The sequence below is a fragment of the Scyliorhinus torazame genome, chromosome 27, assembly GCF_047496885.1.
Source record: "Scyliorhinus torazame isolate Kashiwa2021f chromosome 27, sScyTor2.1, whole genome shotgun sequence".
Taxonomy (NCBI): Eukaryota; Metazoa; Chordata; class Chondrichthyes; order Carcharhiniformes; family Scyliorhinidae; genus Scyliorhinus; species Scyliorhinus torazame.
Window position 1 is genome coordinate 13,156,726 of NC_092733.1, and position 14,823 is coordinate 13,171,548.

At 43.9% G+C, this 14,823-nt stretch overlaps 1 protein-coding gene across 1 annotated transcript in view; it reads right to left on the reverse strand.

The window, feature by feature from the left end:
• Nucleotides 1–14,823, reverse strand: part of LOC140403205 (complement C3-like) — a 297,922-nt gene that overhangs the window by 73,349 nt on the left and 209,750 nt on the right. Inside the window, exons 26-30 of the mRNA XM_072490957.1 lie at nt 11,049–11,208; nt 10,019–10,114; nt 8,083–8,230; nt 6,660–6,841; nt 3,109–3,267 (exon numbers count right to left, since the gene is read on the reverse strand). Coding sequence (XP_072347058.1) covers nt 3,109–3,267; nt 6,660–6,841; nt 8,083–8,230; nt 10,019–10,114; nt 11,049–11,208 — 745 coding nt within the window. The remainder of the gene's footprint in view (nt 1–3,108; nt 3,268–6,659; nt 6,842–8,082; nt 8,231–10,018; nt 10,115–11,048; nt 11,209–14,823) is intronic.

A 14,823-nucleotide genomic window follows, 5' to 3' on the forward strand; every position in this document is an offset into this window, starting at 1 on the left:
GCCATGTAGATGCTGGAGAGTGGTTTTGAGGAGTCAGCAAACGTACCAATTATGGCATGGCATCTAGTCTCAACCATGCTATTGGATGATAAGAGAAGTGGAGCTTCTAGTCAAGAGGAAGAAGGAAGCTTACGTAAGGTTGAGGAAGCAAGGATCTGACTCAGCTCAGGAGGGTTACAAGGTAGCCAGGAAGGAACTCAAAAATGGACTGAGGAGAGCCAGAAGGGGGCATGAAAAAGCCCTGGCAGGAAGGATTAGGGAAAACCCCAAGGCGTTCTACATTTATGTGAGAAATAAGAGGATGATCAGAGTGAGAGTAGGGCCGATCAGGGATAGTGGAGGGAACATGTGCCTAGAGTCCGGGGAGATGGGGAAGGCCCTAAATGAATACTTTGCTTCAGTATTCACTCGAGAGAGGGACCTTGTTGCCCAGGAGAACATTGTGAACCAGGTTAATAGACTCGAACAGGTTGATATTAAGAAGGAGGATGTGCTGGAAATTTTGAAAAGCATCAGGATAGATAAGTCCCCTGGGCCTAACGGGATATACCCAAGGTTACTATGGAGAAGCGAGGGAGGAGATTGCTGAGCCATTGGCGATGATCTTTGCATCCTCACTCTCCACTGGAGTTGTACCGGATGGTTGGAGGGAGGCAAATGTTGTTCCCCTGTTCAAGAAAGGGAATAGTGAAATCCCTGGGAATTACAGATCCATCAGTCTTACGTCTGTGGTAAGCAAAATATTGGAAAGGATTCGAAGAGATAGGATTTATGATTATTTAGAAAAACATAGTTTGATTGAAGATAGCCAGCATGGCTTTGTGAGGGGCAGGTCATGACTCACAAGCCTCATTGAATTCTTTGAGGATGTGACGAGACACATTGATGAAGGTCGGGCAGTGGATGTGGTGTGTATGGATTCCAGTAAGGCATTTGATAAGGTTCCACATGGTAGGCTCGTTCAGAAAGTTAGGGGGCATGAGATACAGGGAAATTTGGTTGCCTGGATAAAGAATTGGCTGGCTGAAAGACAGTGAGTGGTAGTGGATGGAAAGTATTCCGCCTGGAGGTCGGTGACCAGTGGTGTCCCACAAGGATCTGTTCTGGGACCTCTGCTCTTTGTGGTTTTTATAAATGACTTGGATGAGGAAGTGGAAGGGTGGGTTAGTAAGTTTGCCGATGACACATAGGTTGGAGGAGTTGTGGATAGTCTTGAGGGTTGTTGCAGGTTACAACAGGACATTGACAGGATGCAGAGCTGGGCTGAGAAGTGGCAGATGGAGTTCAACCTTGATAAATGTGGTGATTCATTTTGGAAGGTCGAATTTGAATGCTGAATACAGAGTTAAAGGCAGGATTCTTGGAAGTGTGGCGGAACAGAGGGACCTTGGGGTCCACGTACATAGATCCCTCAAAGTTGCCACCCAGGTTGATAGGGTTGTTAAGAAGACGTATGGTGTGTTGGCTTTCATTAACAGGTGGATTGAGTTTAAGAGCTGCGAGGTTTTGCTGCAGCTTTATAAAACTCTAGTTAGACCACACTTGGAATATTGTGTCCAGTTCTGGTCGCCTCATTATAGGAAGGATGTGGATGCTTTGGAGAGGGTGCAGAGGAGATTTACCAGGATGCTGCCTGGACTGGAGGCATGTCTTATGAAGAAAGGTTGAGGAAGCTAGGGCTTTTCTCACTGGAGCAAAGAAGGCAGAGAGGTGACTTGATAGAGGTATACAAGGTGATGGGAGGCATGGATACAGTGGATAGCCAGAGACTTTTCCCCAGGGTGGAAATGGCTGTCACGATGGGACATAATTTTAAGGTGATTGGAGGAAGCTACAGGGGAGATGTCAGAGGTAGCTTCTTTCCACAGAGAGTGGTGGGTGCGTGGAATGCACTGCCAGCAGAGGTGGTGGAGTCAGAATCATTAGGGACATTTAAGCAACTCTTAGACAGGCACATGGACAGCAGTAAATTGAAGGAGCGTAGTTTAGGTTGATCGTAGATTAGGATAAACGGTCGGCACAACATCATGGTCTGAAGGGCCTGTACTGTGCTGTACTGTTCTATGTTTTATGTTCTGTGTCGTTGAAGTGATAATCTGGCAGGTCTAGTTAAAACGTTCTGGTCAATTATAACCTCATAAAATACTGATAGTGGGAGTGGGATTTCAGCAATAATGAAAGTCAAGGGGACTACACTGGGATTTTTCTTGTGAGGGGTGGCCATTGCAAAGCATTCAGAGATGAAATATTACCTTCCATTTCTCAGCTCCAGCCTGGCTAATATGCAAGCATATGTTTATGTTGATGTGGGCAGCTTCATCAATGGAGGATTGGGAATTGAATTAAACCCTTGTGAAACCATCAGTAAAGAGACCTCATCTCCTGACCATTTAACAGATGTAAATTTTATAATGCCCAAAGCAGAGGAAACGTAAGACTTTCTTTCTCCACAGATGCCACCAAATATATTAAGCATTTCTAGCACGTTTTGTTTTTATTTCAGGTTTCCAGCATCTTGTATTTTGCTTTGGTAGCTTTGTTCTACTAGGAATCCAGAGGCAAGAATTAACAATCTGGAGAGGTGAGTTCAACGTCTGCTCCCAGGAAATATATGAGAGAGGCTCTGTGAATAATCTCCCTGCCATAGAGGGAAACATGATACCTCGTCAGACTGCGTGTGGCTGAAATTTGGAATTCTCTAATATGCCACTGAAATTCCTCAAGGTTGCACAATAAAACTATAACCCGCTGTAACAGCCAACACTGAAATTATTGAGAAAAAATATCAGCATCACAGCTATTAAAAATATAAATCTAACACATGTTTATGAAGTGAACTGGGTGGAGACCCTCATGGAACATGAATGCAGACATAGTTGTTTTTAAAGACCCATTTCTGTGCTAAAGGCTCTGTCTATGTAATGCAAAGTTAATTCACTTCCATTGGTAACACAGGAAATTTGTATTGAGAAACAGCCACAGATGATGCACATCATCTTGGAGAATTTATATTTATGGTCAAAAATAATAGGAAGCAGAAGTGCACAGTTAGGGCATGTCAAAAAGAAAAGTTGGAAAGTTTATTTTAAAAAATAAGTTATAACTAACCCTTGTTGATTTTGCTACATATCTATTTGCGAAGTCAAAATGCCACGAAATAGGTTTCCGTCTGCCAGGAATGGTTACAACAACATCCAAGTCAATGTCTTCGATTGAAGGAACAGCAACCTGGTAATTGGCTAAACTTTGCAAAGCAACCATGGTCGCCTGGGGGAGTGGAAAAAGAGTCGTTATTAAACATAATTGAGACTTCAGACTTGCTTGCTTGCTTCAGAAATAAGAATGTCTAACTCATTTCTTATTTTATTCACGGAGAATAATCAAGAGATTGGAGAAAATTGTAGATTCCAGGGGCGGCACAGTGGTTGGCCAGGGACTCGGATTTGATTCTGACCTTGAGTGACTGTCTGTGTGGAGTTTGCATGTCCGGGTACTCCTGTTTCCTCCCACAGTCCAAAGATGTGCAGGTTAGGTGGATTGACCATGCTAAATTGCCCCTTAGTGTCCAACAGTTAGATGGAGTTGTGGAGGGGGATGGTGTTGTGGGCCTGGGTGGGGTTCTCATTCGGAGGGTCAGTGAAGACTGAATGGGCCAAATGACCTTCTTCTGCACTGTAAAGATTCTATGAAAACAGCAATGACATTCTGGTGTCAGTTCCTGGAGTACAAGGGAAAGGGATACTAAACTTTAAAGTACTGAACAGTCAATTTAAACACAAATGGAACTTAGTTTTCTTTAATTCATTCATGAGATGTGGGTGTCACTGGCAAGGCCAACATTTATTCCCCTGCCCAGCCCTAGATACCCTTCAAAAGCTGGTGGTAAACTGTCTTCTTGAACCACTGCAGTGCATGTGGAATAGATACACCCACAATAATGTTATGGAGGGAATGCAAGGATTTTGATCCAGTGACAGTGAAGGATCGGTGATTTATTTCCAAGTCAATACAGGGTGCGATTTGGAAGGGAAGTCACAGGTATCATGGTACCAAGTGCCTGCTTCCCTTGTTCTTCAATGTGGTAAGAATCACTCATTAGGAATTAGTGCAAGTGATGCAATGATAATTCTAAGTTATTTTATGTGAGTTACCACTTTTTAAAAGCTCAGAAATAATTCACTATTTTCCTAAAAAGACATAGGGCTGGATTCTCCGTTTCAGCGACCAAGTGCTGACGCTAACGGAGCACAGGTGATCTTTTACGATGAAAATTTCTGCGTGAAACCCTCACCGATTCCGGTAGCGGTGAAGGGCTAGCAGTGGGTGAAACAGCCGGAGAATGGCCGGGTCCCTGGCCATGTATACACATGGCTGATGACCTGCAGCAGTTGGGGTCTGGGCCGGGCTCATAATACTTTTCATTCTGAACTGCTCTGCCTGACAGTTCAGTGAATGTTCAAGCCACAAATACATTCCATCTCCTCTCACCTGCTCTCTCAGCCCTATGCTTTTAAAACTGCTTTTTGAAGTGTCAGAGCCTGCCTAGAAATCCCACAACGCTTGAGAGGCTTGAAACACCCTGAGATCCTACAACATGCCTAGCATTCATTCAATTTCACAGTGCAGTATCTGCAACTAGCCTTTGATTGACAGATTAATGGTTTAAACCCAGCTGCCATGAGGTTTGTTTATTTATCTTTGCACTTTAATGAATCTGAAATACCCTCCATTGATCCTAACTGCAATGGTTATAAACATTCTTGTTCTGATTGACAGCTGCTGGTCACTTCAAAGCAGCTAAGTGCTTTCACTTCCTCTTTTCTAACTGCAGAAAGCAGAGCGAGGGTCGGATTACACTCAGGCGTGCATGATGCTCTGGTGGGGAGGGAAGGAGGGAGAAGCTCCTCCTTAATGAGCTGGTAGGGGTGCTACCCTTGTCAGCAGGAAGGGTGGTTAATACTAGCATTGTGCAGAGGAGGGGGCCTGTCTCTGGACATGAGAATCATGGCACCCATTCGAAATGACGACCTGATACCAGTAAGTACTGGGAAACTGGCATGTTCTCCGATGTGCATTATTTTGCACAACAAAGGTAAGAGAATTCTACCTCGGCGACAATCCTAGCACCAGCAAGACACAGTCTGGCGAGAGAAATTACTACCTGGAACGGAGAATACCGCCTATCAATTTGATTGGAAGAGCACTTATAAGCTAGTGCAACATTCCAACCAGGTTTTGTAAGATGCGCAAAACAGTTCTAGCTGAGCAAAACCAATTAATTTTCTTATTTAGTAATTACAGTATTTTAGTGGGGGGGGGGGGGTGAGGGCGAGAAAGGGGAAAAAATTTATAAAGACTGCATAGTTCATTGCTGGGAAGTATGTTTCCCGGGTGCTTATTTGTTATAACCTGTTTTGATACATGTTTGTAATAATATACAATTTTAAAAAAAAGTACAGTATTTTATATGTCGGTGCATTGTTGAATACTGAGTATTGGTTCAGTTTATTTTACAAATATTTAGGTGTCTAATGTCTAAATCAAGATGCTCATCACTAGGTCACTGCAGAAGTTCTGTAAAATCATAAATGCCATCCCTTTTGGAATAGATAAAATTCAAAACAGAACATATTGGGCAATCTCACCAGGTCCGGCGCCATCTATGGAGAGAGAAGGGAGCTAATGTTTTGAGTCTGGATGACTCTTTGTCAGATCTGCTGAGATTACCCATTATTTTCTCCTTTTGTTTCAAATTCCAGCATTTGCAGTAAATTACTTTTACACTTTGGAACAGAATTTGACATGCAACAGTTTAAGTACATTTGAAAGATCCTGGTGTAAATTTGTCGCTGGAAATATATTAGAGTGAAATCATGCTGACCAGCTCATTGTAGGGAGAAGATTTGCTAACTCTCATTTGATCCACAGCATTTCACGAATTTCCCGTCAATGTGCTGGGTGTGTAGAATTATATCTGCTCAAATATGAGCAAGAATTTTCTAACGCTTTGAAAATAGTGGAAAAAGGTCACTCAGTCCAGTTTCTGTCATTTGTGCCATAGCATTCCTGTACAAATGAACTGTGCAAGCAATTATTTTGCCTCCTTTTATAACAGCTCAGAAGCCACTGGCTATGGTGCATTGCAACAGACCTCCATAGTTTGCATTAACCAGTCAATCACCATGTTCTCCTTAGAGAGACCCTCAAGAGACATGACAAAACCAATTAAGTGAGCCTGAGGAGGGAACGCCAATGAGGATCAAGAGCATACCTTCATGGTGCGGGGAAGTCCATCCACTTTTTCACAACAGCATAAAATCTGCCCCTTCATTCCTTTCAGAGATTCTCCAGGCCTTCTGATTCAAACAAACATAAGCTAAAAAGCTCTAAATCACAATTAACTATTTGTTCATGGCCATCAGACCTTGTGCACTGAAATATTCACTAATGAACCTCCAAAGTATTTTTCTATGAAATGAGAGCCAAGCTCAACTTGTATACCTGCACAAGCCTTTCTTCTTGGGAAAGGGGGAATTCTGTTTTGACAGCGATAAAAAGGAAAGACTTAAACCTCAACCAATCTTAAAGATCTCTGCTAAACTGTTAGTTTTTATTCTTAAAAATGAATTCAATACAAATGTAAAGTAGAATAATGCAACCTGTGTGGAGCTGTAGCCTCCTCCATATTCGTTTCTTTGTGCCAGCCATTTAACTGCTTTACCAGCTTGGTCAAATTTCTCAAACTGCACAAGAGCCAGAAGGGCATATCCTGTGGCTTCAATTGTGTACAACGAGTTGACATTTCCAGCTTCTGCCCAGTACGATTCCCCTAAAAGGGTGTCTGAGAAAATAATAAGTTAAAATGAAGATCATTCATAGCAAGTGTGCTGCCCCTTTCAAATAAATTGGCGTATGGTCCTGTGTGCTCTAGCTCTTACAGAAAGAAAATCCTTTGAAGCAAATTCATCTAGTTCTGACAGAAAGGCACATTGCCAATTATAAAATGCATTGTCAGGGAGATTCAATGGGAATTCAATCAGAAATGATGCTCCTGATGAATTATTCTGTGAGTAAGAAGTAATGGAACCAGAAAAATCAAAGCTCCTCCTGCTTTTGGAGCTTTTAAAAATTAGGAATAAAAACATTATGGATATAAAATGTTGAATATTCACTTTAAAATTCTTTTCTTCTGCACTCCTCTAGCCAATATATTTAATCACAAAAGTATCAGTGTTTCTTCACTGAAATACTCCAGCATTTCACTTCAAGATTTCTCTGAAGCCATATTCCAAAATAATGAACATCAAAGGATAATTATTCTGCCTTCTTTCTCATCACCTAAAGGTTGCTGGTCCTCGTTAGACCCACAACTGCCAAAATGTCATATTCCTTATCATTAACAATTCCCAATGAAGGCTTCTCCCATCAGCAGGGACGTTGCACACAAATTCAGGCTTCCTAGACCTACAACAGCATCAAGACTGAGGCTACTGGTTGCTGACATCGTGGTGAGGTTCTCAAGAGATTCACCATTTTGTCCTCAGGTTTCCACTACCGCTTCCCATCATGAGCTCATCTGGTGGGTGAAAGCCCAGTCACTGACCAAAGAACCACCTTTTATCAGATGTCCTATACTGGGTCCCTAGCAAACAATACTGTGCCAACATGAAGGAGATGGGTGTATACAGTTTTTCAGCAGTAGTGCCAAATGTGCTCATCACTAATCAGATCCAATAAGCAGAAACTGGGCACAATGTAATTTGTTATAAGCTCCTTCGCACTGTGAACTAAAACAGCTTCACCAGCTTAACTTTAATTATTGATTAGATAAACGGAAATGTTCGCTGCCTCACGGTGCAGTGAATTCGGAATTTTCAAACTAGCTCGAGTTCTGATTTCAGGATTCAAGACAGCATTGTCTCCGCCTTAGTTTCTATTAAATAAGAATTTCACTAAGGTGGTAAGGATTCAATGTCCTTTTACAGGACTAACAATTTCATCTACTGTGACAGTCCCTAGGTGTGCAGAGATGGACAGAATGTCAGCAGGAAAATTCTAAGGACAGATAAAATGCTGACTTACTGGAAGCAAATTTCATCAGGATGTTCGGTTTATTTATTCCCAATAGTGACAGAGCATAGGTTGTTATTGCCACAGAGTATGTTCTCTTCAGATTACCAATCCTATTTTGCAGATAGTCACCTGCTTTTCTGATACTGACTTCATAATTCTGAAATTAATGAACAATAAATAAATTAAGAGATTTTCGAATGAAATTCTATCAACCGTTACCAACTCATGTATTGAGAAAACATTCACAGGAGTAATATTTTTTGAATATGTAAACTCAGGTGTGCCTGTTTTGTTCCTTCTCTTTGCGCAATACAATATGGCTGACAGAACATAACATTTTTGCAGTGGAATATAAATCTACCGGTTATGTCTCCATTGTGCACTGTGCCCATGCTAAGTAAGGACATTTTATTTTAAAAGTCTCTTCAACATCGACGTACAAACCACTTATGCTGAACAGTCTTGCATCACCGGATATTGCAGAAGTGCTCCTCCCGATCAAAATTTTATTAACGGGGACTGCTATTCTTCGCAACCTGATCATCACCAATGAGCCAGCTTCCAGTTTTACCTACATCTATGGTCTATCCATAACCACCGATCCCACTCCCTTCTCTGATCACCCCTCTATACATCCAACCTCGAACTCCTTACTTACCCCATCACCCTCATGCCACTGAGTTCTCTCCATTAATCCATCCTCCTTAGCTTCCCTGTGTCTTGTCTCCAATCTTTCAACTTCCAGCATTCACCATGCGTTAACCATCAGCATCCACCCCAGCACCCTTCACAACAAAGATTTTTGGTCACAAAGTTGTGAAAGAGGTGGGTGACAATGCCACAGGAAGAGAATCAGGGCATCTGGGACCCAAGTGAAAATGACAACAGAGAGGATCATATTTAGCAATGATGCATCTCATCAGGTAGCCTGCTATCACTCACTTCCAAACTTTCATGCTGAATAAGTGCCAAATAGGCACTTATTGATAGTAGTGCAAAGGATTTCAGGTGAGATGGGAGAAAATTGGAGATAACTTCAAGAAAACTTTAACAAAATCATCTGAACCAGAATATTGCGTTGTAGAGCATGATCGAACAGCCAGGCTGTACAAAAAAAGCAGCACGCCACGGCGCAGCACGGCCGATAAAAGCTGGGAGACCCGACTCCCAGGATCTACCCGGCTCGCAACACCTCGTGATATTTAACGGGATCTAGCGTTAAATCTCGCCCATTGTGGGCGGGAACACTTTTTAGTAAATTGGCATATTAAAGCGTAACAGCTAGTCTCACTTTAATGTGAAGTTTCCCGAGGTGCCAGCGTCGTCGTGATCTATGCACTTCGCCTCAGAGACCTTGGGCGAACGTCGTTAAATACTGGTCTTCATAAATAGGAGCCAGCCGGAACGGCACTCGTGGGAGTCTCTCAGGGGATCAAAGGCCCCAAGGTGCATGCCATTGGTCAGGGTGGCACCCTAGCATTGCCAGCCTGGCAGTGCTACCTGGGTACCAGCCTTGCACTGCCAAGGAGCCCAGATGGCACTGCTAAGGTGCCAAACTGGCATTATTTGCAGGGGTGTGTTCGGGCGGGCGGAGCGGGGACCCTCCCATACTCTGTTGGGGATGTCTAGGGTTTGCGTCACGGACTCCAGCGATCGGGACGCAATTTAAAAATGGTATCCCGATTCCTCACTACACTGAGGAGTTCCGGCCAGCGGAGTTCCTCAGTGCACAAAACAGGGCTATGTGCAGCCTCGGCCGCGCTTTCCCCATTTAGGCCCCCTATCAAATGCGAGTCGCATTTTATAGCCTTGCGCTTCTCGGCACTACGAGCGCCAGGAAACAGGCGGCAAAACACGCTTGATATGCAACTTTGTTCCCATTTAGTTAAATCTCACCTGTACTCTTGTCTTATCACCTTACTCTACAAAAATGAGACTCCTTTACCTCTATATAAAGTGAACAAACATGTTGAGCCTCATGCATCGCGATGAGCACAAATGCAGTCAGTGATGTGTCACTTTCTGATCCAGAGACTCCTCCCTAAATCAGCATACAAAACAAAAGATGAAACATTTAATGAATGAACATTCCCACGTTATGACTTCAAGCAAATAAGAATAACTGCTACAGGATGGCTTGTGGCACAGTGGTAGTGTCCCACTTCAGGATTTGATGTTCATGGAAGATGTATACATAACGTGGACTCATAGGTTGCTTATCAGCCTGTGAAACCTGCAAATTCACCTGATGGCAGGCGGTAAGAGCAGGAGAGCTTCCAGGTCAGCCATAATGTAAATGGCAAACCACAGTAGTACTTTGTCAGGCATAATTATGGATCCATCCAATGGAAGTCTTAGGGTATGGTACCTGAAGGAGGAATTAAACTGCTGATTTCATTTCATTCCAGCGAACAGTGACACAGTGGCTGAAAGAACATTCATAATATTGGAGAGCAAAAGGAGGGAAACAACTGAAGGGTGAAAGCAGATTGTAGGAGTGACTGAGATATCAGGTCAAAGAGGCATTTGAACAAATAAAAAAGGATAAAGGAGAAGGCTAAGGTAAGATTTGATCAAGATGCTCAAAATCGTGAAGAGCTCTGATCGTGTAAATAAAGGAAAATGTGTTCCCAGTGGGAGAATCAAAGAGGATTCCAATTTAATAAATTCTCATATGAATCATGGACAATGTTGCATTTAATGCAGCAAGCTGTGACCTGGAATTCACTCTGTGAAGAAGTGGTGCAAGGAGGTTCAACAGTAACTACAGAGAGCTGGAGGAACACTTTAAGGGCAAAAATCTGGGGAAGCATCAGGGGACTGAGGCAAACTGGATATTTCTGTCAACGAGCTAGCATAGGCACGATGGACTGAATGGCCTCATTCTGTCCTATAGCATTGCACGATTCAATTGTCTTAATTCTTCATTACAACCATCTGCACTGAACACGAGAAAGAAGAAACATCTTGCGTACAATCATCTCTCCGTGAATTACAGGAGCGTCCTCTTGGAAGTGACCATCAGGTTTCTGTTTATTTAAAATCAACCACTTTGCAGCACCACAGAGAACATCTGCTTGAATTGTGATCAAATTGTACGACATCGCAAACACTTTCACCACATAAGCAGTCAACCTACAAGGAAAGAAATTAAATGTAAACTCATTTTTAAAAAATATTGTGCAAGAAATTATTTTATGGAGTAAATTAATCTAATGGAGTAAATTAAGCTAAGAAACTTTACACAATTAAACCTTTGAACATCACTATAATTATTGATTCAATGTGCACAGATTGAAATCTAAAACATTATTTGATCTACATCATTTATCTTTATGGAAATCATTTTTGGCACACATTGAAGGGTTATGAAACTCTCTCCCTAAACCCCTTCACCTCTCTACATTAATCTCCTTGAAGATGTTCCTTAAAACCTACTTCTCGGACCAAGTATTGGTCACTTATCCTAATATCTACTTACTTTGTGTGGTGACAGATTTTGTTTGGTAATCATGGCACAGCAGGATGGAGAATCAAGCCCATTGCATTATAGGTATTTGGTGCAGGAAGGGTTAAGAGCCTGAGTTAATATGTGACTGCTGCAGTCATGTTTTTAAAATAAATCTTAGTTTGAAAGACAACTACGGTTTGAAGCCAGAAGTGCAATTAAAGTATTAGCTTGGGCTAATGGAATGTTGTTTGAATCAAAGGGAGACCCTGTGGAGTTAATTCGATTTCAACTTTGTAAGATAATGTATATACTGGGAGGAGCTAATATATCAGGCATTTTGCAGAAAAGCAATATTAGTTGGAGATGTGAACAGAAGTCAAGCAATTCAGTTCAGTTTGAAAGATATGTCTGTAGATAGATTAACAGTTCCTTTTCTTTTTTTAAAAAAATATATTTTATTCAAGATTTTTGGCCAAACATAACAGTACGTAGTGTTTCTTTTACACAACAATAAAGCAATATAAATAACAGTGGCCAGTTTTAAACAAATAAATAAATAATATATAAACAAAAACAAAAACAAAACTGAATGGCAACTGCCTTGTCCAAAATAAATACTCTCCAAAAATACAATCCAACAGCCCAATATACAATTACCTATAACAAATACCTATACATATTATACATATACAATAACATCTCTGAGAGTCCGTCCGATTCCTCCCCCCCCCCCCCCCCCCCCCCGCTTCCCCCCCCCCTCCCCCCTGGGTTGCTGCTGTTGTCTACTTCTTTTCCATCCCCTCTATCTTTCTGTGAGGTAATCGACGAACGGTTGCCACCGCCTGGTGAACCCCTGAGCCGAACCCCTTAACACAAACTTAATCCGTTCTAACTTTAAACCCTGCCATGTCGTTTATCCAGGTCTCCACACCCGGGGGTTTGGCTTCCTTCCACATTAACAATATCCTGCGCCGGGCTACTAGGGACGCAAAGGCCAACACGTCAGCCTCTCTCGCCTCCTGCACTCCCGGCTCTTCTGCAACCCCAAATATAGCCAACCCCCAGCTTGGTTCGACCCGGACCCCCACCACCTTTGCCACCCCCTCCCAGAACCCCTGTAGTGCCGGGCATGACCAGAACATGTGGGTGTGATTCGCTGGGCCTCTCGAGCATCTCGCACACCTATCCTCTACCCCAAGAAATTTACTAAGCCGTGCTCCAGTCATATGCGCCCTGTGTAACACCTTAAATTGTATCAGGCTTAGCCTGACACACGAGGACGATGAGTTTACCCTATGTAGGGCATCAGCCCACAGCCCCTCCTCAATCTCTTCCCCCAGCTCTTCTTCCCATTTCCCCTTCAGCTCATCCACCATGATCTCCCCCTCGTCCCTCATTTCCCTATATATGTCCGACACCTTACCATCCCCCACCCATGTCTCTGAGATCACTCTATCCTGCACCTCCTGCGTCGGGAGCTGCGGGAATTCCCTCACCTGTTGCCTCGCAAAAGCCCTCACTTGCATGTACCGAAATGCATTGCCTTGGGGCAACCCATATTTTTCCGTCAGCGCTCCCAGACTCGCAAACGTCCCATCTACAAACAGATCCCTCAGTTGTACTACCCCAGCTCTTTGCCATGCTCCAAATCCCCCATCCATTCTCCCCGGAACGAACCTATGATTGTTTCTTATCGGGGACCGCACCGAAGCTCCCGTCCTTCCCCCATGCCGTCTCCACTGCCCCCAAATTTTCAATGTAGCCACCACCACCGGGCTTGTGGTGTATTTCTTTGGTGAGAACGGCAACGGTGCCGTCACCATTGCTTGTAGGCTAGTCCCCCTGCAGGACGCCCTCTCCAATCTCTTCTACGCCGCTCCCTCCCCTTCTCCCATCCACTGACACACCATTGAGACATTGGCGGCCCAGTAGTACTCACTTAGGCTCGATAGTGCCAGCCCCCCCCCCCCTGTCCCTACTACGCTGCAAGAATCCCCTCCTCACTCTCGGGGTCTTCCCAGCCCACACAAAACTCATAATACTCTTCTCGATTCTTTTGAAAAAAGCCTTCGTGATCACCACCGGGAGGCACTGAAACACAAAAAGGAATCTCGGGAGGACCACCATTTTAACCGCCTGCACCCTACCTGCCAATGACAGGGACACCATGTCCCATCTCTTAAAGTCCTCCTCCATCTGTTCCACCAACCGCGTTAAATTAAGCCTGTGTAATGTACCCCAATTCTTGGCTATCTGGATCCCCAAGTACCGGAAGTCCCTTGTTACCTTCCTCAAAGGTAAATCCTCTATCTCTCTGCTCCCCTGGATGCACCACAAACAACTCACTTTTCCCCATGTTCAGTTTATACCCTGAAAAATCCCCAAACTCCCCAAGTATCCGCATTATCTCTGGCATCCCCTCCGCCGGGTCCGCCACATATAGCAACAAATCATCCGCATATAGAGATACCCGGTGTTCTTCTCCCCCCCTGAGTACTCCCCTCCACTTCCTGGAACCCCTCAATGCTATGGCCAGGGGTTCAATCGCCAGTGCAAACAATTCCTGCCTCGTCCCTCTATGGAGCCGAAAATAGTCAGACCCCCGTCCATTCGTGACCACGCTCGCCATCGGGGCCCTGTACAGCAACTGTACCCACCTGATGTACCCATCCCTAAAACCAAATCTCCTCAGCACCTCCCACAAATAATCCCACTCCACTCTATCAAATGCTTTCTCGGCATCCATCGCCACCACTATCTCCGCTTCCCCCTCTGGTGGGGGCATCATCATTACCCCTAGCAGCCTCCGTATATTTGTATTCAGCTGTCTCTCCTTTACAAACCTAGTTTGGTCCTCATGAACCACCCCCGGGACACAATCCTCTATCCTCATTGCCATTACCATGGCCAGAATCTTAGTGTCCACATTCAGGAGGGAAATGGGCCTGTAGGACCCGCATTGCAGCGGGTCTTTTTCCTTCTTTAGGAGGAGGAGCAATATCGTTGCCTCTGACATAGTCGGGGGCAGCTGCCCCCTTTTCCTCGCCTCATTAAAGGTTCTCATCAGTAGCGGGGGCCAGCAAGTCCATATATTTCCTATAGAATTCAACTGAGAATCCGTCTGGTCCGGGGCCTTCCCCGCCTGCATGCTCCCAATCCCTTTCACTACTTCCTCCATCTCAATCTGTGCTCCCAGTCCCACCCTCTCCTGCTCCTCCACCTTAGGAAATTCCAGCTGATCCAGAAAGCACATCATTCTCTCCTTCCCATCCGGGTGTGAAAGTGTACAAACTCAGCAA